This window comes from Geotrypetes seraphini, chromosome 12 (genome assembly GCF_902459505.1).
Source record: "Geotrypetes seraphini chromosome 12, aGeoSer1.1, whole genome shotgun sequence".
Lineage (NCBI taxonomy): Eukaryota > Metazoa > Chordata > Amphibia > Gymnophiona > Dermophiidae > Geotrypetes > Geotrypetes seraphini.
This window is the reverse complement of record NC_047095.1, coordinates 59,744,266-59,768,108: the sequence shown is the minus strand read 5'-3', so window position 1 is coordinate 59,768,108 and position 23,843 is coordinate 59,744,266. Positions and strand designations below refer to the sequence as shown.

General features: G+C 45.9%; 1 protein-coding gene across 1 annotated transcript in view; it reads left to right on the top strand.

The window, feature by feature from the left end:
- OSBPL9 (oxysterol binding protein like 9) overlaps positions 1–23,843 on the top strand; it is a 187,061-nt gene that overhangs the window by 3,215 nt on the left and 160,003 nt on the right. Inside the window, 1 exon segment of the mRNA XM_033915815.1 lies at positions 5,318–5,368. Coding sequence (XP_033771706.1) covers positions 5,318–5,368 — 51 coding nt within the window.

The window sequence follows — 23,843 nt, the reverse complement described above, 5'->3', positions numbered from 1 at the left end:
CTGGCCACGGCGACCCCCTAACCCCACCCCGCACTACATTACGGGCAGGAGGGATCCCAGGCCCTCCTGCCCTCGACGCAAACCCCCTCCCCCCAACGACCGCCCCCCCCCAAGAACCTCCGCCCGTCCCCCAGCCGACCCGCGACCCCCCTGGCCGACCCCCACCCGCCTTCCCCGTACCTTTGTGTAGTTGGGCCAGAAGGGAGCCCAAACCCTCCTGGCCACGGCGACCCCCTAACCCCACCCCGCACTACATTACGGGCAGGAGGGATCCCAGGCCCTCCTGCCCTCGACGCAAACCCCCCTCCCCCCCAGCCGACCCGCGACCCCCCTGGCCGACCCCCACGACCCCCCCACCCCCCTTCCCCGTACCTTTGGAAGTTGGCCGGACAGACGGGAGCCAAACCCGCCTGTCCGGCAGGCAGCCAACGAAGGAATGAGGCCGGATTGGCCCATCCGTCCTAAAGCTCCGCCTACTGGTGGGGCCTAAGGCGCGTGGGCCAATCAGAATAGGCCCTGGAGCCTTAGGTCCCACCTGGGGGCGCGGCCTGAGGCACATGGGCCAAACCCGACCATGTGTCTCAGGCCGCGCCCCCAGGTGGGACCTAAGGCTCCAGGGCCTATTCTGATTGGCCCACGCGCCTTAGGCCCCACCAGTAGGCGGAGCTTTAGGACGGATGGGCCAATCCGGCCTCATTCCTTCGTTGGCTGCCTGCCGGACAGGCGGGTTTGGCTCCCGTCTGTCCGGCCAACTTCCAAAGGTACGGGGAAGGGGGGTGGGGGGGGTCGTGGGGGTCGGCCAGGGGGGTCGCGGGTCGGCTGGGAGGGAGGGGGGTTTGCGTCGAGGGCAGGAGGGCCTGGGATCCCTCCTGCCCGTAATGTAGTGCGGGGTGGGGTTAGGGGGTCGCCGTGGCCAGGAGGGTTTGGGCTCCCTTCTGGCCCAACTACACAAAGGTACGGGGAAGGCGGGTGGGGGTGTCGTGGGGGTCGGCCAGGGGGGTCGCGGGTCGGCTGGGGGACGGGCGGAGGTTCTTGGGGGGGGGCGGTCGTTGGGGGGAGGGGGTTTGCGTTGAGGGCAGGAGGGCCTGGGATCCCTCCTGCCCATAATGTAGTGCGGGGTGGGGTTAGGGGGTCGCCGTGGCCAGGAGGGTTTGGGCTCCCTCCTGGCCCGATATTGTTGGGGAGTCGGCGGTCCTTCGGGGTGAGGGTGCGAGTGGTCCTGCCGGGGGGGGGGATGTATCGGACGTCGGGGAGTCGGCCGGGCAAGAGGGCTTGGGCTCCCTCTTGCTCCGATCGTGGATGCGGGTGCGGGTGGGAGCGCGTGCGAGCGGTCGTTCGGGGTGGGGGTGCGAGCGGTCCTGCTGGGGGGGTGAATCGGGCGTCGGGCGGGGTGGGAACTATGTTTAAAAACTTTTCTATACCGCGCTCAGGCATATAACGCGCGAGGGGTATGCGCGGTACGTAAAATCACGTATAACGCGCGCGTTATATCCGCGAAAATACGGTACTTATTATTTCCATAAGATACAAAACATTTCCATGAGAAAAAAAGTATCTTCTACAGCTAAAACCCTAGACTTAAGCTGTAGGAACTGTCTCCTCTGAAATTGCATCTATCTGGCTACATCAGGAAAAATTCTTAATTGCTGGCCACAAAACAAGGCCTGCTTTTTAGCAAAGTACAGTTTAAGAATAGCTTGCTTTTCTAATTCTGTCTTAAATATAACCAACAAAGTAGCTCGCTTAGCTATATAGTCTTTTTAGATGATTAAAAAAACTGGGAATTATTTAAACTATCAGGAGATACCAACTGATCTATTCCCCCATCATCAGCGATACTTTTTGGGTTGTAATAAATATGATCAAGTGTAAAAGAATCCACCTGAGCATATTGAAGAGCATCTCACATCTTTAGGAGCTCCAATGGTGCTAAATAGTGGGAGATAGGAAAATTCAAGAACATAAGGTTCTTAGTTCTCATTGAATTTTCCATCTTCTCCAATTGACCATGCAATAATGTGTTATCTTTTATATTGGACATTGCTAACAATTGCAAAGTAGATACTGAACAGTCTAATTTATCCAATTTATTTCCAATTGAAGTCAATTGAGTCTCATGTTCAGTTACTTTTGTAGTCATCTCCAATGAAAATTGGCAGTGCTTAGAAACAGTACTAATTAGCTTCTTTGACTGGGTAACAAAGAAGCTGGATGTGGGGGAGTCCCTCGACGTCGTGTACTTAGACTTCAGTAAAGCTTTTGATAGCGTCCCACACCGCAGGTTATTGAGCAAGATGAAATCTATGGGTCTGGGAGAAACATTGACTGCATGGGCAATGATTGGCTAAATGGTAGACTTCAGAGAGTGGTGGTAAACGGTACCCCTTCCAAAACGTTGGAGGTGACCAGTGGAGTGCCGCAGGGCTTGGTCTTGGGCCCGATCCTTTTCAACATATTCATAGGAGATCTGACTCAGGGACTTCAAGGTAAAATCATATTATTCGCCGATGACGCCAAACTATGCAACATAGTAAGTAAGAGCACTTTGCCTGACAGTATGACGCAGGACCTACTTCTATTGGAACAGTGGTCCTCGACTTGGCAGCTAAGCTTCAATGCTAAAAAATGTAAAGTCATGCACCTTGGCAGCAGAAATCCGTGCAGAACTTACACACTAAATGGTGAGACCTTGGCTAGGACTAAGGCAGAACGTGATTTGGGGGTGATCATTAGCGAAGACATGAAAACTGCCAATCAAGTGGAGAAGGCTTCATCGAAGGCAAGACAAATGATGGGTTGTATCCGTAGAAGTTTTGTCAGCCGGAAGCCCGAAGTCATAATACCATTGTACAGATCCATGGTGAGACCTCATCTGGAATATTGTGTACAATTCTGGAGACCACATTACCAAAAAGATGTGCTGAGAGTTGAGTTGGTACAACGAATGGCCACCAGGATGGTCTCGGGACTCAAAGATCTCCTGTATGAGGAAAGGCTGAATAAATTGCAGCTATACTCGCTCGAGGAACGTAGAGAGAGAAGAGACATGATAGAGACGTTTGAATATATCACGGACCGTATCAAGGTGGAAGATGATATCTTCTTTCTTAAAGGGCCCTCGGCCACAAGAGAGCATCCACTGAAAATCAGGGGGGGTGGAATTTCAAGGCGATACCAGGAAGTATTTCTTTACCGAAAGGGTGGTTGATCATTGGAATGAACTTCTGCTTCAGGTGATTGAGGCCAGCAGCATGCCAGATTTTAAAAGGAAATGGGATACACACGTGGGTTCTCTAGGGAGGTAAAATCAAGGGGGATGGGTCATTAGAATGGGCAGACTTGTTGGGCTATGGCCCTTTTCTGCCGTCATCTTCTAAGTTTCTATGTTTCTACCTTGCAAAGAGGTTTCAGTTCGATTCACCACTAACCAAACATCTAGTAAGATACTGGTAATTGTTTTATCCTCAGGAAAAGAACTTATATTTGACCCTGATAACATCTGAACAGGAGCCAAACATTGTACATGGCCTTACGGTATATAAACTTATTATTATTATTAATTGTAAGGGGGATGACTCTTTCCCATCTTTGGAGACCGAATCAATTCTCACTTCAGAATTTAAAGCTGGTTGAAGAGAGAAGATAGAGAAGCAGATTGAAAAGATAAGTTTACTTTATCATCAGAAGATATCACCAGAATGGATTGAAGATGGTGGTCCATTGGTCCCAAAGTAGAAGAAGGTGGAATTATCTTTGTTTTTCTTTACCCCATTAAAAAAAAACCTAATAATTCTCTGCTTCCTGCTTCTCAGGGCTCTGAAGGGGCTCAAAAGTGGCGTGTCCTGCCCCTTTGGTCCTGCCCTTTCAGAGTCACGTCCATAGGCTGTGTTCCACAGCTTGATCTTTAAAAGGCTAAATAAGACCTCTTTTCCCGGCACTGGTAACAGTAGCTGGCTGCGGGGGTGCCTGTTTAACGATCTCCAAAAGTGCCCACCTGCACAAAACAACCCCAGCATCAGTAGCTTTCTTACATTCTACTCCCATTGATGAATTTTGTAAAGCAGCTACTAGGTCCTCAATTCACGCATTCACATCTCACTACTGTCTAGAATCCTGTTCCAGATGAGATGGTCATTTTGGCCAAGCAGTATTACAGAATTTATTTTCTTCTTAATGGCCAACTCTCTCTACATCCCATTTCAGCAAGCTAGGGAGTCCCACATGTGAGAATATGCTGCCTGCTTATCATAGGATAAAGCACAGCTACTTACCGTAACATGTGTTATCCGGGGAAAGCTGGCAGATATTCTCACATCCCTCCTACCTCCCCTGGTTGACTTCTTCTTAGCTTGCTTACGGAACTGAGGTACTGCGAGCCGATGTTAGGCAGGAAGGCACTTGTGCACGGGCGGTGTAGGCAGTCACGAAGTTTCTAAAAAAGTGGCAATGCACTTTTACCACTGTTCATACCGGGCTGCATGGATGACGTCACCCACATGTGAGAATATCTGCCTGTTGTCTCTTGATAACACCTGTTACAGTAAGTAGCTTTGCTTTCTGTGAAGTGGGATGATTGAGAGCTTCAAAAAGGTTTCCAGCAAGTTGTGTACATTTGTGAATTTAGTTTCATTGAGCTACTTTTGCCAGTGACTTACTGGAGAGTTTCAGACTGCACCAGCCCTTATACCAGTGCTCTCACTAGGTGGTAGAGAACTGAAATCTTCATCTATTGGTAGGGGAACACTATCCATTTGTCTGGACTGATATAGCAGGATTCACATGCTATATCTGGGAAACTAAGGTGAAATTTATTCATTTCTTTTAAATGTCGTGTGTGCTTGTAAGCCTACTAAACTATCCTAAATATATACGGTGGTCATAAATAGACAAGAAACAAGAAGAGACGCACAATAATCAACAAAATCCCAACAGAATTGACCTGTGGTGTTATGTTAGATTTCTCTGAAGAGGGTAGGAAAAGTCTCAGACTTGGAGTACTCTATCTCTTTCAGTAGAACACCATATTAGGTGAAATGGATTAACTATTTCGTGGAGGAAGAGGTTTTTATACCAGTGATTAAAGTTTGAGTTAATCCATTTCGTCTAATATGGTGTTCCGATGGATGAGGTGGAATACTTCAAGTCTGAGGTGGAATACTTAAATGTCTGAGGCTTTCCTACCCTCTTTTAGAGAAATATAAAATAGCACAGGTCAATTCTGGTGGAACTTTGTTGAGTGTTTGCTTGCAAGCCTAGGCAAATGCTTTGCCATTTAAAGATTTACAACTATAACTTCTTTGTTTATTTTTTCTTTCAGTCAAAGGATAAAATGATGAGAGGTTCCCGGAGGGGATGTGTGAGACTTCGGGTAAGTATTTTTATTTTAACTCCTAACCTCCTATTTACCTGTTCATTACCTATGTTTGTTTTAATCATTTCCACAATAAATAACTCCCTATTCCTTAGTGTCAACAGCAGATGGATCCAGAGATTAGTGGGTTGTGTCCATCTACCAGCAGGTGGAGATAGAGTACTGAGTTGAAGTCTATCTTAGTGGATGGAAAGCCTCCTGATCAACCAGTATGCTCCATCTCCAGCAAGTGGATGGATGGCAGTTTTCTAGCTCCTGGCTTCTGCTTCTAGTTTAGCTCTGAGTTCCTGTTGCTTGCTTCAGTTGAACTAAGGGGTGTCTGAGTGATGCCAGTTTTGGAGGTTACATCTGGGTCCCCCTAGGTCCCTTCCCTACCCTCCCTCCTACATTGGAAGGGTATTAGTGTCTTGGATTTTTCTCCTTTCCCCATATTAAAAAAAAAAGTTAAATTGGACAGAGAGAATAGACACTACTTAGTTCCAGGGCCTCACCGACTGCTGACTGACAGGAACAGACTTCCCACTGCCCTCGGAGGTTAGTTTCAGCAGGCTTTTCCTCTTCTCTGTTTGCCGTGAATTTTGCCTTTCAATATTTTATTACTTTGGGGATTTTATTATCATGGTGGCTTTCTTCTTTTTGGTGGCAGAGGCTGTTAAGAGGTGTTCCCGCTGTGGGAAGCGGCGAACACCATTTGGGGTGTGTTCGGCCGGCTGGTTCTGAAACAGCGGCAGACAAAAGCATGATGGCAGCAGAGGCGGCTCTGTTTTTCTGTGCTGGGGAGGAGCGGCCTTCTCTATGGCCATTTCTGCGATGCAAGATTCCTCTCCTGTGGCCAAGGAGGAAATGGGGGCAGTAGGTGCTTAAATCCTCTTCTGCTTCAGGTGTTCTTTCAGAGGTTCCATTAGATGAAGATGTGGGACCAGGTCAGCCTTCAGGTGCATCTGAGCCTTTTTCTGCTGAGTTAATTTTGTTGTTGCATAAGGCTTTTTTGCGGAAAAATGCTATGCCTACGAGATTTCTAATCAGTCAAGCACAGATAAGACTTCTCTTGGGTATCTGAACTGGATCCTTTGATATCACCGCATGGTCTCCTTATGTTTCAGCACTGCCAGTGTCCTCCAATGAGTTGTCTCTTGGGGATTTGGAGACTGAGGATATGCTGCAGATGACCCCACAGCACGTTGGGTATTTCATAGAGAGGAACTGGTTAGATTTATTACTAAAGCTCTCCAGAGCTTGAATATTTCTCATTCTGAGGTACAGACTTCCACTTCCTCTAATCCTCTCGTGGCTAGTACCATGAAACCACTCCAGAGCTTTTCCAGTACTTGAGGCAATACAAAAGTTAATTTTGGCGCAGTGGTCTATGCCAGAGGTAGGGCTGTGAGTGGCAAAAACCATGATGCAGCTTTATCTGGTGGCTCAAGAAGAACTAGATAGGTTTAAGCTGTCAAGGGTGGATGCCCTAGTGGCAGCAGTTACCAAAAGGACCGCTCTGCTTGTCAAAGGAGGAGTGGTGCTTAAGGATATTCAGGATAGAAAATTGGAGACTTCATTGAAAATGTCTTTCAAGGTGTCTGTCCCAACATTGTAGGTGACAGAATGTGGCTCCTATGCAGCTCGATCATGTCTTAAATGGATGCAACTGACAATATTGTTGACTCAGGGTCTCAGCTGCCTGTGGAGGTCCTGGATGTCGAGATAGGTTTGGTGAACCTAGTGGATGCCTGCTACAATATCATTAGGGCCTCTGAGCAGCGGATGCCATGTCTAAACAATGTCTTTTAAAGACCATTGTTATTCCTTTTAAAGACCGTTTCTTATTTGGTGAGAACTTGGTTAAGGATTGCAGAGATTCTAAGTCCCAGCGCCTTCTAGAAGATAAACCTAAGGGATCCTTTAAGGCAGTGGTCCCCAACCCTGTCCTGGAGGATCACTAGCCAGTTGGGTTTTTGGGATAGCCCTAATGAAAATGGATGAGAGAGATTTGTATATAATGGAGGTATCAGGCATGCAAATCTGCCCTATGCATATTCATTAGGGCTATCCTGAAAACCTGACCAGGACAGGGTTGGGGACCACTGCTTTAAGGCTTTGCAAGCTCATCCTTGCTTTAGGGACACAAAGCAATAAGGTCCGGGAAACCTTCTTATAATCAAAAATAAAGTTTTCCCAGAATCATTCCTTTTTATTCTGACAAAAGGTTCGCCTCCCAAGCAACCTGTACCCCGGCTGCTCACTCTATGCAATGATGGGGTACCGATTCACTCTGCAGACTGCATTGTGGGGTAGCTGTCTCACTTCTTGGCATAGTGAACCAATATTACATCAGATCAGTGGGTCCTGGATATTATTCAAGAAGGTTATAAGTTAGCGTTCTCCTCTCCATCGCAGATTCTTTCTTGGTCTTCCTGTTTGCAAGCTCGGCCATAAGGGTGACTAGCACACACTGACTTCTCTGCTAGAGCTGGGAGCAATCATTCCAGTTCCTCCCGAGGAGAAAAGCTAGGGAAGATATTCTGTTTACTTCATTGTCCTGAAGAAGGAGGGCTCCGTCAGACCAGTTCTAGATTTCAAGAAGGTCAAACAGTTTTTGAAGGTCAGACATTTTTGCATGGAAGTGGTGAGATCAGTTATTGCAGGAGAATTTCTGATGGCGCTCAGTCTCAAGGAAGCATACTTGCATATTCCCATTGGGCCTCCGTATCAGAGATTTCAGTACTTCGCCTTTCTCAACCAGCATTTTCAGTTTTGGGTCATGCTATTCAGTCTCACCACAGTTCTCGTATGTTCTCCAAAGTTTCAAGTTTTATTAGGATTTTATATACTGCCTATCAAGGTTATTTAAGCGGTTTTACAATCAGGTACTCAAGCATGGTAGCAGTGGGGTCCGATGTGACTTCCTTTATGCAATGCTTCGCTCCTATGGCTTTCAGATCTATTTTATGCAAGGTATTAAGACTCTTTTTCAGTATCCCAGAGCTCATCTTTGGGTGAATGGTCACCTGTCAGATTCTTTTTTTATTAGCAGAGGCACTAGGTAGGGTTGTTCCCTATCTCCTTTGCTTTTTTTACTCAAACTTGATCAGCTCTTGCGGGATATTTATGTCAATCCTGAGGTTGCAGGGGTATGGTTGAGTGGCCACGAATTCAAGGCGGCAGCTTTTGCAGATGACTTGTTGGTAAACTTACCAGAACCTCACAGATCTCTTGGGATTTTATTAGAGATTTTGCAAGAATATGGAGACTTTTCTGCTTTTAAGTTGAACTTGGACAATTCAGAAGCTATGTCCCCTATGGAGGAATTAGTTAGGGAGTGGGTCCTGGCTTTTCTGCTTTGTTGGGCAGAGGATTCTTTCCGATATTTGGGGATTCTGCTCACAAGACAGATTACAGATTTATATGACCTTAATGTTACACACCTCTTGGTTCGATCATCATCCCCAAATCTTCTCTCTGTTCCGTCACTAAAGTACATAAACACTATGAGATCTTCCATTTTTTCCGTGACTGCTCCTTCTCTTTGGAATAGTATCCCAGCTTATTTACACAAAGAATCAATTCTTAATCAATTTAAGACAAAGCTAAAGACATTTCTTTTCATTGATGCCTTTGAGATTTAACTGCCCAAGAATACTGAAATAACTCAGGGACGAAACAGTGGAGTTACTGCGGTTGATTGTAATCTATCCTTGAGAACAGGGGTAATCCCGGAGGACTGGAGGATAGCAAATGTTACACCTATCTTCAAAAAAGGATCGAGCGGCGACCCGGGGAACTACAGACCGGTGAGTTTAACCTCGGTTCTGGGGAAGATGGCAGAATCATTGATCAAGGAAAGTATCAGTGAACACCTAGAAAAAAATAATCTGTTAAGAACAAGCCAGCATGGTTTCTTTAAAGGAAGATCATGCCAAACGAACCTACTGCATTTCTTTGAGGGGATAAGCAAACAACTGGACAAAGGAGACCCTATAGACATTGTATATCTGGACTTCCAAAAAGCTTTTGACAAAGTACCCCACGAGTGCCTACTAAAGAAGCTGTGGAGCCACGGGGTGGAAGGGGACATGCACAGATGGGTCAAAAATTGGCTGGCTGACAGGAAGCAGACTGGAAAGGGGTCACGAGTGGTGTCCCACAGAGGTCAGTGCTGGGGCCATTGCTGTTCAATATATTCATTAATGACCTGGAAAGGGGGACGAAAAGCGAAGTTATAAAATTCGCAGACGACACAAAACTCTCCCGTAGGGTCAGAACTGTTGAGGAATGCAAAGAACTACAAAGTGACCTGAACAAGCTGGGTGAGTGGGCAAAAAGATGGCAGATGATCTTCAATGTATAGAAATGTGAAGTTTTGCACATATTGAAAGGGAACCCAATGTTCAGCAGCTATACGATGGGAGAGAGGGTACTGGGGAGAAGGCAACCTAGAAAAGGACTTGGGGTATTGGTGGATACTACGATGAAGCCAGCAGCACAATGTGCAGCAGCCTCAAAAAAGGCGAACAGAATGTTGGGCATTATCAAAAAAGATATCACTACCAGAACGAAAGAAGTTATCCTGCTGCTGTATCGAGCGATGGTGCGCCCGCATCTGGAGAACTGCATCCAATACTGGTCGCCGCACCTTAAGAAGGATGTGGCGATGCTTGAGAGGGTCCAGAGAAGAGCAACAAAGATGATTAAGGGCATGGAAAACCTTTCATATAACGAAAGGCTAGAGAAGCTGGGGCTCTTTACCCCTTTAGAGGGGACAAGATAGAGACTTTTAAAATCATGAAAGGCATGGAGAAGGTGGAGAGGGACAGATTCTTCAGGCTAGCGGGGACATCAAAAACAAGAGGGCATTCAGAAAAACTGAAAGGAGACAGATTCAAGATGAATGTTAGGAAGTTCTTCACTCAGAGGGTGGTGGACACCTGGAATGCGCTTCCAAGAGAGGTGATAGGACAGAGTACAATATTGGGTTTCAAAAAGGGCTTGGATGACTTCTTGAAGGAGAAAGGGATTACAGGGTATAGATAGAGGGGTACTATACAAGGTACTTCAGGATTAGGGCACAAACAATGTAGGTGGTGGGAACTTAAAGGTCAAGGACCTGGGGGGGCCGCTGCGGGAGCGAACTGCTGGGCACGATGGACCCCTGGTCTGACCCGGCAGAGGCAATGCTTATGTTCTTATGAGTGATTTTATTTTTACTTCCCCTCCTACTATTTTTCCCCTAAATTGTTATCTTTTATCTTTAAAATTGTAGTTCTTGCCTATTATCCTCTTGTTTCTACTCGTTATGGTTTTATGTCTCCAAAAGTCTTTGTCGTCCCCTTTCTTTTTAGCTGTTGTAAGCTTTTATGATTTTGTACACCACCTAGAAGGCTGATTAGGCGATATAAGAAATTTTAATTAAACTTGAAACTTGATAGTATCAGGAGGAGGTTGGGGATGTGGATGCCTCTCCTGTTATTGTTAGCTGGCCGGATTAGTCTTTATAAGATGTCTATATTCCCTAAGTGGTTGTTTTCACTGCAGGTGCTTCCTGTTAAGTTATAGGCAGTGGATGTGTCCAGTTTGTGCAAACTGTTTTGCAGGTTTTGTTGGGCGGGTAAAAAAAACCCAAATTTAAATTATCCCAGTGGTTTGGTGTCTGGGATATGGGCAGGCTGGAGCTACCTGATCTTAAGAGTTACATTGAAGCTTGCTTGTTGCGGCATCTTTGTGATTAGTTGAGGGAGAGTCAGGAGGACTATGGCTATCTTTCTTTTGAGCGGGCATTCTTGGCCCCCTATTACTTTGCTTCTATACTGCAGGCATAGGATGAAGTTAAGCGGTGGTAGGCTCCGGAGTAATCTGAAGAAATACTTTTTTACAGAAAGTTTGGTAGATGTGTGGAACAGTCTCCCAGAAGAAGTGGTGGAAACAGAGATTGTGTCTGAATTCAAGAGGGCCTGAGATAGGCATGTGGGATCTCTCGGAGAGAGAAAAAGATAATGGTTATTATGGAGGGGCAGACTAGATGGGCCATTTGGCCTTTATCTGCCATCATGTTTCTATCCCATCTCACCTTAGATCTAATTGGGTGGTGAGGCCGTTGAGAGTTGTGTGGTGAATGCTGGTCATATGTTTGGGAGGAGAAACACCCCCCCCCGCCCCAGTCTTTGATCTTTTACCCATTTGGGGGAACCTGGAGTTCCCTCTGGGGATTGAAAATAAAGCTTTTTCTCTTTGGGAGGCCTCGGGGATTTCTTCCCTAGAACATCTGTTAGATCCTGCGTGCAATTTTTCCTCTTATCATGAATTTTCTCAGAGGACCCCACCAGGCTGGGGACATTGGTTTGCCTTTTGCCAACTCAAACATTATTTTTTCTCTTTAGACTCAACTGCCTTAGCATTTCACTTAGATGTTAAATTGCGGGATGTGTTTGATGCTGTCTCTCCTAATCGTCTTTCGATCTTAGGCATTCATAAGGCTTTGGTTTCACGACAGCTGCTAAGAAATTTTTCTTTGATAAAACATAGATGGGAGCAAGATTTGGGCATTTCCTTAGAACATTGGGATGTGGAGGTTAGTCTGAAAAATATACCTAAGACAGCTTATAGTGCTCCTGCATGAGTGTAGGTATAGATTTTTTTCAAAGGGTATATATCACTTCGTCACAGCTTCACCAGATTGGTTACTTACCCAGAGATTTATGCCTCCAATGCTCCCTGGAAAGTGCTTCCTTTATCCATGTGTTCTGGATGTGCACTTTTTGGAAGAGGGTATGTGCTTATATGAGGCGGATAATGGGCCAGGTAGTGCCCTGTACCCCTGAGCTGCTGCTATTGGGATTATTAGGTACTGGTGGCCTTAGAGGGTGGGGGACCCTGCAGTGGATTAGGAAACTTAACTTATTGGGACACAAATCAATCTTACAGGTCTGGACCACTCCACAGCCACATTCTTATTGGACCTGGAGGGCACACATTTCTGAACTGGTAAACTGGGAGGCACAGGATGCTAAGACCACTTATAAATGCAAGAACTTCAGAAAAGCTGTGAAAACCTTCCTCTTTACAAACCCAGCTCCTTGAAGACCCATGTCTACACCCCGGATGGATAGAATCCCAAAGACACCACCTAATATACCAAATGGAATCTCACTAAAACTCGCATGCCACCGCAAATATAACCTGAATTGCTACCACTTTTCTCTGACAACAAAGATGCACCCACCTGCAAAGAAAGCTATTTCACTTCCTGGTATATCTACACTGGAAAGGCTGCAATTTAAACCACCCTATGTCCACTAAGTTTGTATTTGTAAGTCTGCATGTTATGTCTATACTGTAATTGCTATAATCTAAACCCCTTCTCCATACTGTAAATGCTGAAGAGTCTGTGTCTCGCTAAAGTTTGTCCTACCCATACTATGAATGTACTACTGTAACCTGTTCTAGACTCCTTTGGGAGGACGGGCTAAATAAATGACTAAATAAATTTTTATCAATCTGGGAACCCTACTTGCAGTCACTTTCTCCCAGGTCTGATATTGAATAGGCTGGAAGATCCTTGTATTAAAGGGAGTGTGCCCTGTTCCTTTTCTTTGGGTCTCTTTCTTTACGTTTCCCCTTTTATAATGGGTTCCTTCTAGATATTTATTATTTTGTATCTTTTTTTAGGCTCTGTCTCCTAGCTATTTAGTCTAATATTTTTGGGAGGGTTTGGAGATTTGGGTGCTATGGTGGTCTACTTTGTAGATTTTATTGGGCTGGTATCATTATTTTGCTATTGAACTTTCTGTTTGCTGCTTTTCCTTTCTGTGATGTGTTTTGATGGTTAATTTGTGGCTTTGTAGGGTGGTGGTGGAGTTTAGGGATGGGTTTCTCTTGGGGGGGGATTTCTGATATAATTGTGCTGAGATAAGTCTGTTTTTATACTGTTGTTTGAATGTTTTTCTTTAATAAAAACATAATTTTACCTTCCGCTGTTCCTCTTGGGGCCTTGACCTTAGAGAGTTGTGTGGGGACAGAAATCAAACCTGTCCCTGCTGGAAATTGAATCTGTCCCTGCCCATCTTCATAAACTTCATAAGTCGTTATTTCATTTAATTATGTTCCTGAATTAAAGACTCTGGTTGAGACCCATTTACAAATAAGTAGAGAGGAGTGCCAGGCAACTACAGACCTGTGAGTCTCGTGTCTGTCCCTGGAAAGATGTTTGAGGCGCTGATCAGCATCTAGACACACACACGACCTGATGAGAGTCAGTCAACATGGGTTCAGGAAAGGGAAATCATGTTTGACGAACCTACTTCAATTTTTTGAGACAGTGAACAGACAAATTGATAGTGGAGAACCGGTGGATATTGTATACTTGGACTTTCAGAAAGCATTCGACAAGGTTCCACATGTAAGACTTCTCAGGAAATTACAAGGCCATGGAATAGAGGAAGATATACTAAGATGGGAAGGCAAATGGCTAGAAAACAGAAAACAGAGAGTGGACATAAATGGGAAGTTCTCAGAATGGGAAGAAGTGACTAGCGGTGTATCCCAGGGCTTGGTACTTGGACCCATCTTATTTAATATTTTCATAAATGACCTGGAAGAAGGAACATCCAGTAAAATCATCAAGTTTGCAGACGACACAAAGCTATGCTGGGCAATCAGATCGTAGAAGAACAGTGAGGAATTCCAGAGCGACTTGAATCAATTGGAGAAGTGGGCAGATAAATGGCAGATTAATTTTAATGTGGAGAAATGCAAAGTGATGCATTTAGGCAGAAAAAATAAAGATCACAAGTATAGTATGTCGGGTGTAACTTTGGGAAAGACCGAACAGGAAAAGGACCTGGGTGTACTGATAGATAGGACCCTGAAACCGTTGGCGCAATATGCTGCGGCAGCGAAGAAAGCAAATAGAATGCTAGGCATGATAAAGAAGGGAATTACAAGTAGATCAGAGAAAGTTATAATACCACTCTACAGAGCCATGGTCAGACCGCACCTGGAATACTGCGTCCAGCATTGGTCTCCATACCTAAAGAAGGATATAAAACTGCTAGAGAGGGTGCAGAGACGAGCAACGAAGCTAGTGAAAGGTATGGAGAACCTGGACTACGAGGAACGACTTAGGAGACTGGGGTTGTTCTCCCTTGAGAAGAGGAGACTACAAGGGGATCTGATCGAGACTTTCAAAATACTGAAAGGATTCAACAAAATGGAGCAGGGAAAGCAATTATTTACAATGTCCAATGTGACACGGACAAGAGGACATAGACTGAAGCTGAGGGGGACAGGTCCAGGACGAATATCAGGAAGTTCTGTTTCACGCAGCGAGTGGTGGACACCTGGAATGCTCTCCCAGAGGAAATAATTGCAGAATCCACCGTTCTAGGATTTAAGGGTAAACTAGATGCACATCTCCTTAAGAGTGGCATAGAGTGATACGGGTAAGGGTAAACTAGATGCACATCTCCCTTGAGAAGCATATATGGGGACTAAAACTATGCCAGGATACACATGGCAGGGCCTCCGCGTGTGCGGATCACCGGACTTGATGGACCCAGGGTCTGATCTGGAGATGGCAATTCTTATGTTCTTATTTGGAAATATTAATTGGGAAGAATACATACTTTGTAAATGGGTCTCTGCCAGAGCCTCTAATGTAAACATAAATACTCAAGCTGATGAGGAACCTCAACCTATGACAGCCGAGGACTTCTTCTGAAGGTGGCAAAAGAGGTCCCTTTTGCTAAGCTTCGCAGGCAGCAGCGTCCCGAGTCACAGATGCTGGCACATCAGTGACTCAGGGATTCTGCCAGTGACTGCTACGCTTGGTGGAGGGAAGTTCTGGCCATCTATGGAGGAAGTCCTCAGCTGGTGGTACTTGGAGATAAGAACATAAGAATAACTTTACTGGGTCAGACCAATGGTCCATCAAGCCCAGTATCCCGTTCTCACGGTGGTCAATCCAGGTCACTAGTACCTGGCAGAAACCCAAAGAATAGGAACATTCCAGGGCAAGCAGTAGCTTTTCCCCCATGTCTTTCTCAATAACAGACTATGAACTTTTCCTCCAGGAAATTGTCCAAAACTTTCTTAAAACCAGTTATGCTATCCACTCTTATCACAACCTCTGGCAATGCGTTCCAGAGCTTAGCTGTTCTCTGAGTGAAAAAATATTTCCTCCTGTTGGTTTTAAAAGTATTTCCCTGTAACTTCATCGAGTGTCCCCCTAGTCTTTGTAATTTTTGATGGAATGAAAAATCGATCCACTTGTACCCATTCTACTCCACTCAGGATTTTGTATACTTCAATCATATCTCCCCTCAGCCGTCTCTTTTTCAAGCTGAAAAGCCCTAACCTTTTTAGTCTTTCCTCATACGAGAGGAGTTATTTATCCTTTATCATCTTGATCACTCTTCTTTGAATCTTTTCTAGTGCCACTATATAGAGATAAGGACACCATATCATACTGATTCTTGTATCCCACAAATGTCAACTAGGAATCATTGTGGCTTACATAATATTAGAAATGATACACGTTTTAACAGGTCAGTGCAGTGAAGTGAATAGATGCGTTTTCAGTGCCTTCCTAAATTGGAAGTGTGTGGTAAGTCGTCAAAAGCTGCTTGGGAGTTCGTTCCAGATTTTGGGTCCTTGGAATTCAAGGGTGGTCTTGAAAAGAGGGCTTTTCTCCAGACCTAGCGTGGGGAGGGGAGTGACAACTTCCAGCATTGAATTGTCCTTGAGTCGTTGAAAGACTGTAAGACAGGGATAGCAGAAGTAAGTCCAGCTGAATTTTCTCCATATATGGCTTTATGAACCATACATGCAATTTTGAACTGAACCCTGGTAGCCAGTATGATTTCTTAAGTAGTGGACTTGCCCTCTCATATTTGGTTTTGGGCAGGATAAGCCTTGCTGCTGTGTTTTGGAACACCTTCAGTTTCTTAAGGTCCTTCTCTGTGATGTGGCAGTAGATGGAGTTACAGTAGCCCAAGTAGGGGAGAAGGACTGCTTGGGCCACTGTCCTGAAGTTTTTTGGGCTTAGGGCTGATCTGATTGTTCTCAGCTGTCTTAATCAAAAGAAGACCTTCTTGACCAGTGAGTTGACGTGGTCTCTCATGGTCAGTTCTGAGTTGAGTGTTACTTCCAGCACCCTTGATGTTCTACTTATAGGTATTTGCTCACCCATGTTCAAGGTGATCTCCCAGTGAGGTGGTGTGCTTTGGCTGCCAAACCAGAGCACCTTGATTTTCTGTTTGTTCAATTTAAGGAAGCGCTGGCGAGACCATGAATTTAAGTCTTCTATTAGTGTAGTAATGTACTGAATTGTGTCTGGAACTGAGTCTTTAGCTATGCATAGGAGGTAGAGGTTGTCTGCATAGGAGAAGATGTGAACGTTGGGGTCGGTGATATGTTGACCCAAGGCACTTAAATAGGCATTGGATAGAGACTAGAATTGAACACCAACACTCCAGATGAGGTCGCACCATGGAGGGATACAGGAGCATTATAACATTCTTAGTCTTGTTAACCATCCCTTTTTAATAATTCCTAGCATCCTGCTTTTTTTGGCCAAAACCACACATTGGGTGGAAGGTTTCATTGTATTGTCTACAATGACACCCAGAATCTTTTCTTGGGTGCTAACTCCCAAGGTGGACCTTAGCATCTGGTAACTGATTCGGGTTATTCTTCCCAATGTGCATCACTTTTTGCATTTGTCCACATTAAATTTCATCTGCTACTTGGATGCCCAGTCTTCCAATTTCCTAAGGTCTGCCTGCAATTTTTCACAAACCTCATGCGTTTTAACAACTTTGAACAGTTTAGTGTCATCTGTAAATTTAAACACATCACTTGTCATTCCAATTTCCAGATCATTTATAAATAAGGTAAATAGCACCAGTACAGACCCCTGTGGCACTCCACTGTTTACTCTCCTCCGTTGAGAAAAATGACTATTTAACCCTACCCTCTGTTTTCTATCCAATAACCAATTCCTAATCCACAACTGAACCTTGCCACCTATCCCATGACTCTTTAATTTTCTCAGGAGACTCTCATGAGGAACTTTATCAAAAGCTTTCTGAAAATCTAGATAGATTATTACATCAAAGCTTTCTGAAAATCTAGATACATTACATCAACTGGCTCACCTTTATTCACGTTTTTTCACACTTTCAAAGAAGTCAAGCAAATTGGTAAGGCAAGATCTCTCTGAACCCATGCTCACTCTGTGTCATTAAATCATGTTTATCTGTGTATTCCACAATTTTATTTTTTTATAATTGTTTCCACCATTTTGCCTAGCACTGAAGTCAGGCTTACCGGTCTGTAATTTCCCAGATCTTCCCTGGAATCCTTTTTAAAAATCGGTGTAACATTGGCCATCCTCCAATCTTCAAGTACTACAGATCATTTTAGCAACAGATTGTAGATCACTAACAGCAGGTCAGTGACACTGGAGAAATAAAACCAGAAATGCATTTCCTTTTCTTTTGAACACAATGTAAAAACATCTGCTATATACATTTCCCAAAGCTAACATATTTCAGTCAATAAATTCTTTTTTTTAATCCTTTTGTTGTCTGGATATGTATTTTTCCATCAAGTTGGTTCCAGTTTCTCTTTTTTTGCTGCGTTCCTGTCTTCTGCAAATTGTTCTTCAAGCAGTTGCTGTCCATTGGTTCGTCCTACCATGGTCTAGCATTTCTCTCATCTCTCCCTCCCATTGTACAGTATCCTCACTCCCTGCTATCCTAGATCATTCTCCCTCTTTTTCTCCTCCCCACTCCTGCATAGCATTTCTTCCTCTCTCCTCTACCTCTGTGTGCAAAGTCTCTCTCCCTCTCATTCCCTCAGTTGCTGCAAAGGGAGTAGGGAGTATCTTCTGCCCCTCCCCACCAACCCCAGGCCCATCATTTCTCCTTCTAAAACCTCTCTCCAGCATCATGCTGCATTTCTCCCTTCATTTCCTCCACCATGTCCAACATTCCTCCCTCTTGCATCCCTTTTCATCTGTCCCACCCTTCTCTCGCCATCACAACATCCAATATTTCTCTCTCCTCTCCTTCACCATGTCCAACAATTCTCACAAGATTTACAAAGAGCCTCAATGGGTAGAGAAGGGGGTTTAAGATATACCAAGTCTCTCACTCCTCTCCCCAAAGTCTAGCTTCTCTCCCCTTCTAACCCTTACAGGTCTCTGTACTTCTCATCCCTCCCTCCCAACCCATAACCAACCCCTCTCCAGGCCCCAACCCTTTTTTCTCCCTCCCAACCTATGATTTCTCCTCCTAAGGGCCTACCTGGGTACTGTGTCCAGCAGGGGCTAAGAGCATGGCCTTCTCGTGGCAGCTCAATCCTTTAATACTCCTGCCCCTTCCACTCTGCCATATTTAGGTAGCCCCACCCTCGAGTCCTGGAAGTCCAGTGGGGGTCTTCGTGGCAGGAGCACGGCCCTTTCGCTCCTGCCTTGGGGCTGCTGCGACCTTTCACGGGTGGTTGTGGCATTTCTTATAGTACTGTGAGAGGTCACGGCAGCTATTACAGAAGGCAGTCACGTGAGGAGGCAGGAGTGAAAGGACCACGCTGCTACCATGAAGATCCCTGCTGGACCACCAGGTACTTCAATAGGTCTGGGGAGACATGGGAGAAGAGTTGCAGGTTGCCGACCCCGCCCTAGCCCATACAGCATCTCTTTAATCTCCCCACACCACCTCTCAATGCATGCAGCATCTCTTTCCCCTTTCCCTCCCTCTCTTCCCACCCACCCCAAGCCCTTGCAGCGTCTTACCAGCCTTTCTCTTCAGGCCAATGGCAGCATTCCTTCATGCTACCGGCAGCTGATTTGGAAGCCTTCCCTCTGACACAAAGCTTGTCAGAGAAGGTTTCTGGGTCAGCTACCGATAATGTGGAGGAATGAAGGAATGCTGTCATCAGCCTGAAAAGAGCAAATAAGTGCGGCTACATTGGACCTGTTGCTGGAGGAAGGTACCACACCTGCAGGATCCCCAAACAAAGACGTGGGATTCCCCGTGAGTCTTTAAGGGATACCTGCAAATTCCATGGGATTCCTATTGCCTCCCATTCCCCACACCTCACACCCACAAAAGACTAGCTAAAAACACACTTTTAAACATGAAAGATTACAGTACCCACATGTAACAAGACAGCAGACTCTTACCCATCACTGTCTAAAATCTTATCTAGGTGATGCGTTAGGTCCACCACCTTTGCACCAGGCAGTCAAGTGACCAAGCAATCCTCACCTCTACCAGCCACCCAGCTACTGTCTACATGCCTAATGATTGAATCTCCCACTATAATGGCCATTCTAACGTTTTCCTCCTGGGCAGAAGACCCTGGAGACACATCCTTTGTGTGAAAGGACATTGTATCCCCTGATGTGTAGGTCCTGGCCAAAGGATTGCCTCCTACTTCACCAGGGTGATACTTTTCTTTTAAGAAGATCTCCCTCATCTGAAGCAGCACAGAGGCTACCAGACTGGAGGTGGTACTTTTCTACAACATCCCTCTAGGTCTCCTCTATGTACCTCTCTGTCTCCTTCAGCTCCTCCAAGAGGTCGGATTCCTTCCCTGAGTGCTAGGCGCTCTTTGCACCGAGCACACACTTAAGACCCCTCACCAACTGGGAGATAATTGAACATGTGACATTCGGTGCAAAAAAGCCATCCTGTGTTAGTTAGATGGTTACATGGGTAATGATGCTAAATCTCACCATTATCCACTTATCTCCTGTTGCTGCCTTCTATACCAGGGCATTTAGTGCTGGCAAATGCCTAGATAGTGGTGTTGAGTATCTGGGTATAGCTTGACTACAGTAGGCAGCATTTAAAACAAATACTGACCACTGCTGTGAACACTGGGCCAAAGAAAGATTAGGTTCTTACTTTGGAAATCTTTCTTGTAGATGTGTCTAGTGGTCCCGAATGCCAGGGTCCTGTACCTGAACCAGCAAGCTGCCTGCTGAAAACTGTCAGTCATGTCCTCCAACTCCACTTCCCTCCCAGGGAGCTGCTCCTAGGCCCTCAGTTTGTACAAAAGCAATCAAGTAGCACTGTAATAAAAGACAAAACAGGGAAAATCCCTGACACTACAATTTTGTTCTGACTGTAACAAACATAGGAAATAACATTATAATATCCAAACTTGTGCAACTGGCACCAATTATATATAGAGTTCCTAGCTACTCACATGACCTGCTGACATGCAGAGACTTAAAACAGATTATATAGTCATGATGCTTTACCTATGCATCATCTTTCTTTTTATTTTATTTTTCTCTCGGATCCTCTGAGAGACAGAACATTCTTTATATCCAGATTGATCCTAAGACAGAAGGCAGGCAAAGCTCAAACACAGGGCGGGGCTTCAGGACTACTAGACATACCTACAAGAAAGAAGATTACCAAGGTAAACATAGTAACACAGAAAATGACAGCTCTCCTTTGCCTCTAGAGCAGGGGTGCCCAAAACGTCGATCGCGATCTACCGGTCGATCGCAAAGGCAACGCCGGTAGCTCACAGAGCCAATGTTCTCCCTAGCATTCCTCCAGTCACTGTCTCACCTTTAAACTAGTGGAATTATGGCAGCCTGCAGAGCGAACATAGCAGATTTCTGTCAGCCTCTGTAGCACGTTCCCTCTGCCGCTGTCCCGCCCCCAACGTCAGAGGAGGTGCGGGACCACGGCAGAGGGAACGTGCTACAGAAGCTGATGGCAGCATGCTACGTTCGCTCTGCAGGCTGCCGTAATGAACTTTCAACTGTGATAGGCCAGAGGGAAGAACGGAGGTGAGGGATCCAGTCTAAGGGAAGCAGCTCGATGATCCAGTCTGATGGAAGCAGCGGAGATAAGGTCCCACATGTCGGGGTAAAATTGGGCCCATTGCGAGGGAGGAGGGAGATTGCCTTAGAGACGCTGGATCGGGGAGGGGGGGGAGAGAGAAGAGACAAAAGGACCTTGAGGAGGGGCAGGAAAGCAGCCTTGAACAAAAAGGGAGTGGGAAGATAAGGCAGATCCTGGACTACTAGAGGGCTTAGAGAGGTTGAAACACTCTGAACCGAGGAGAGAGAGATGCCAGGCCCTGGGGAGGGGGAAGACAAAGAGAGTGAGAGACACAAAGACCTGGACCAATGATGGGAGGACTCAAAATGTTAGCAGAAGGAAGATAGAGAGGGAGAAACCTGAAATAAAGGGGAGGCAGAAGAGAGGGGACAGATATTGGGCTATGGGACAGAAGAGACAGAAGGGGAGAGACCCTGAGGAAGAACAAAGAGTTGCAATATCAGAACAGAGGAGGGAGAAATGTTGCCAATAGGGGTGGAGGAGAGAGAAAGAAAAGCTGGAAGGACAGAGAGATGTTGGTTGGGGAATGGAGCGAGGTCTGGAGGACAGAAGAGGTGCACTCGATATATATATAAATAAATATGGGGGTCTTTTACTAAGGCGCGCTAGCTGATTTAGCGTGCACTAAATGCTAATGCGTCCATAGAATACAATGGGCGCACGCTAAATCGGCTAGCGCACCACAGTACAAGAGGGGGTATATGTTTACTATTTTTATTGTTGGTAGATCATTTTGACTTGGTCGTTTTGAAAGTAGCTCGCAAGCCAAAAAAGTGTGGGCACCCCTGCTCTAGAGGATGCTCCTAGATGTACTGGTTGCTTTGCTGACTCAGGCTGTGGAATTGGATAGATCCTTTAAACTGGGTTCCTTTTGTTGTCCTAAGAGAGCTGGTACTTTAGGTCTTTCGGGCAGTGTTGCTTTGACTAGACCTGCTGAATGAGGGTGCTAACTGGGTTTTGGAGGTGGCCGAGAAGTTAATCCTTGAAGCTCACCTTCACTGTTCCTGATGCCTTCATGTTTACCCCATGTGGCTCGCTGTTGCTCTTACTCTGCAGCATTTGTGTGATCTAGGGGTGGTGGAATGTGCCCTGCTAGTAGAGCAGGTTGGTCCCAAAAAAAATGCAGCGCCTTTCAACCCATTCTGGACCTCAAATGAATGCTTGTCTGCGAATCCAGCATTTTTGTGTGGAATTGCTTTATGCTGTGATTACCTTGGCCAGTCCAGGGGAGTTCTTGATGTTCTTAGACCTCACAGAGCCCCTTTGTACATGGTCCCATCATAGTCCATTAGAAGAGATATCTTCACTTTTGTGTGTTGGGGCAGCATGTTCAGTTTCAAGTCTTGTCTTTTGGTGTGGCTACAGCACCCTGCACCTTTTCCAAGGTAATGGTCATGGTGGCTATGAATCTGTGGCAACAGGGCATTTTACTACATGGAAAACTGGCTGATTCGGGCTGATTTGGATGCGGAGACCAGTGTGGTAATCTCTCAGGTTATTGCTCTTTTAAAGTTCCTGGGCTGGGTTATGAATTGACTTGGCATCTGGTTCCATCTCATACCCTGGAATTCCTTGGGATTCATTTCTACATTGCTCAGGGGATGGTTTCCCTTCCAGAGGAGTGGATAAGGTTAAGATGTAGAATCACAGGTTGTACAAGCTGTCCGGTCCCCAAGGTTTGGGACTTCCTGCAGCCCTTGGGGTCCATGATTGTGATGCTGGAAGTGGTGCCTGGTCTGCTCAGCAGTCAGTATGATCTTATCATCCACTTGAAGACTCTAATGATCTGCCTGGTCCTGATGAAAATTTTGCCACCTCTCTAAGGGAAAGCAGTCAGAGTGATGTTAGCTAATGCCATTACAGTGACCTTTATTAACAAGCAGGGAGCACCAAAAGTCAGATGATGGCAGGGAAAGCAGCATACCTCAGTTGTTGAGCAGAGAGTCACCTACAGGTGCTGTTGGCAGTACACATTGCCTTTGGCAACCTGGAAGCTTTCTCTATGCTACTTTTTCCTGTCCCCGCATAGGCAGGGCTGTCATCAGCCTGAAGAGTTACAGCAATGTTGCTGGGAAGAACAGTGAGCAAGCACCGAATCCCATGGGGGTTGGGTGTGAATAGCATGTGGCGGGTAAGAGGTGCTGGATTGTGGAGATGATGAGGGAAGGGAAGATGCCAGACTTCCAGGAGAAAAAAAGGGAAGGGGCAGATAAGAGATGCCAGACTATGGGAGGAGGGAGACAAGGAGAGAGATGCCAGACCATGGGTGGAGGGAGGCAAGGAGAGAGATGTCAGACCACAGGATGAGGAGGTGGGGGGGAAGAAGAAAGAGATGCCAGACTAGGGAAAGGAAGGAGGAGGCAGAAATTCCAGACTAAGGTAGGGGGAGGGGATGGGAAAGACAGCTTGTCCAAGTTTTGGAAGGTTCTGAGCTTTGGGCCGTGTGTCGAGGGCCTCTGCGCATGTGTGGACATCAGTGTGATGACATCACATGCATGCGCACATGAGCGTGATGTCTTCAAGTCGACATCCACGCATGAATGGAGGCCCTCTAGATGTGGCCCGGTGCTTGGGGAAGGAGACACAAAGCTCATGTGGTGGTGGGACTGGGG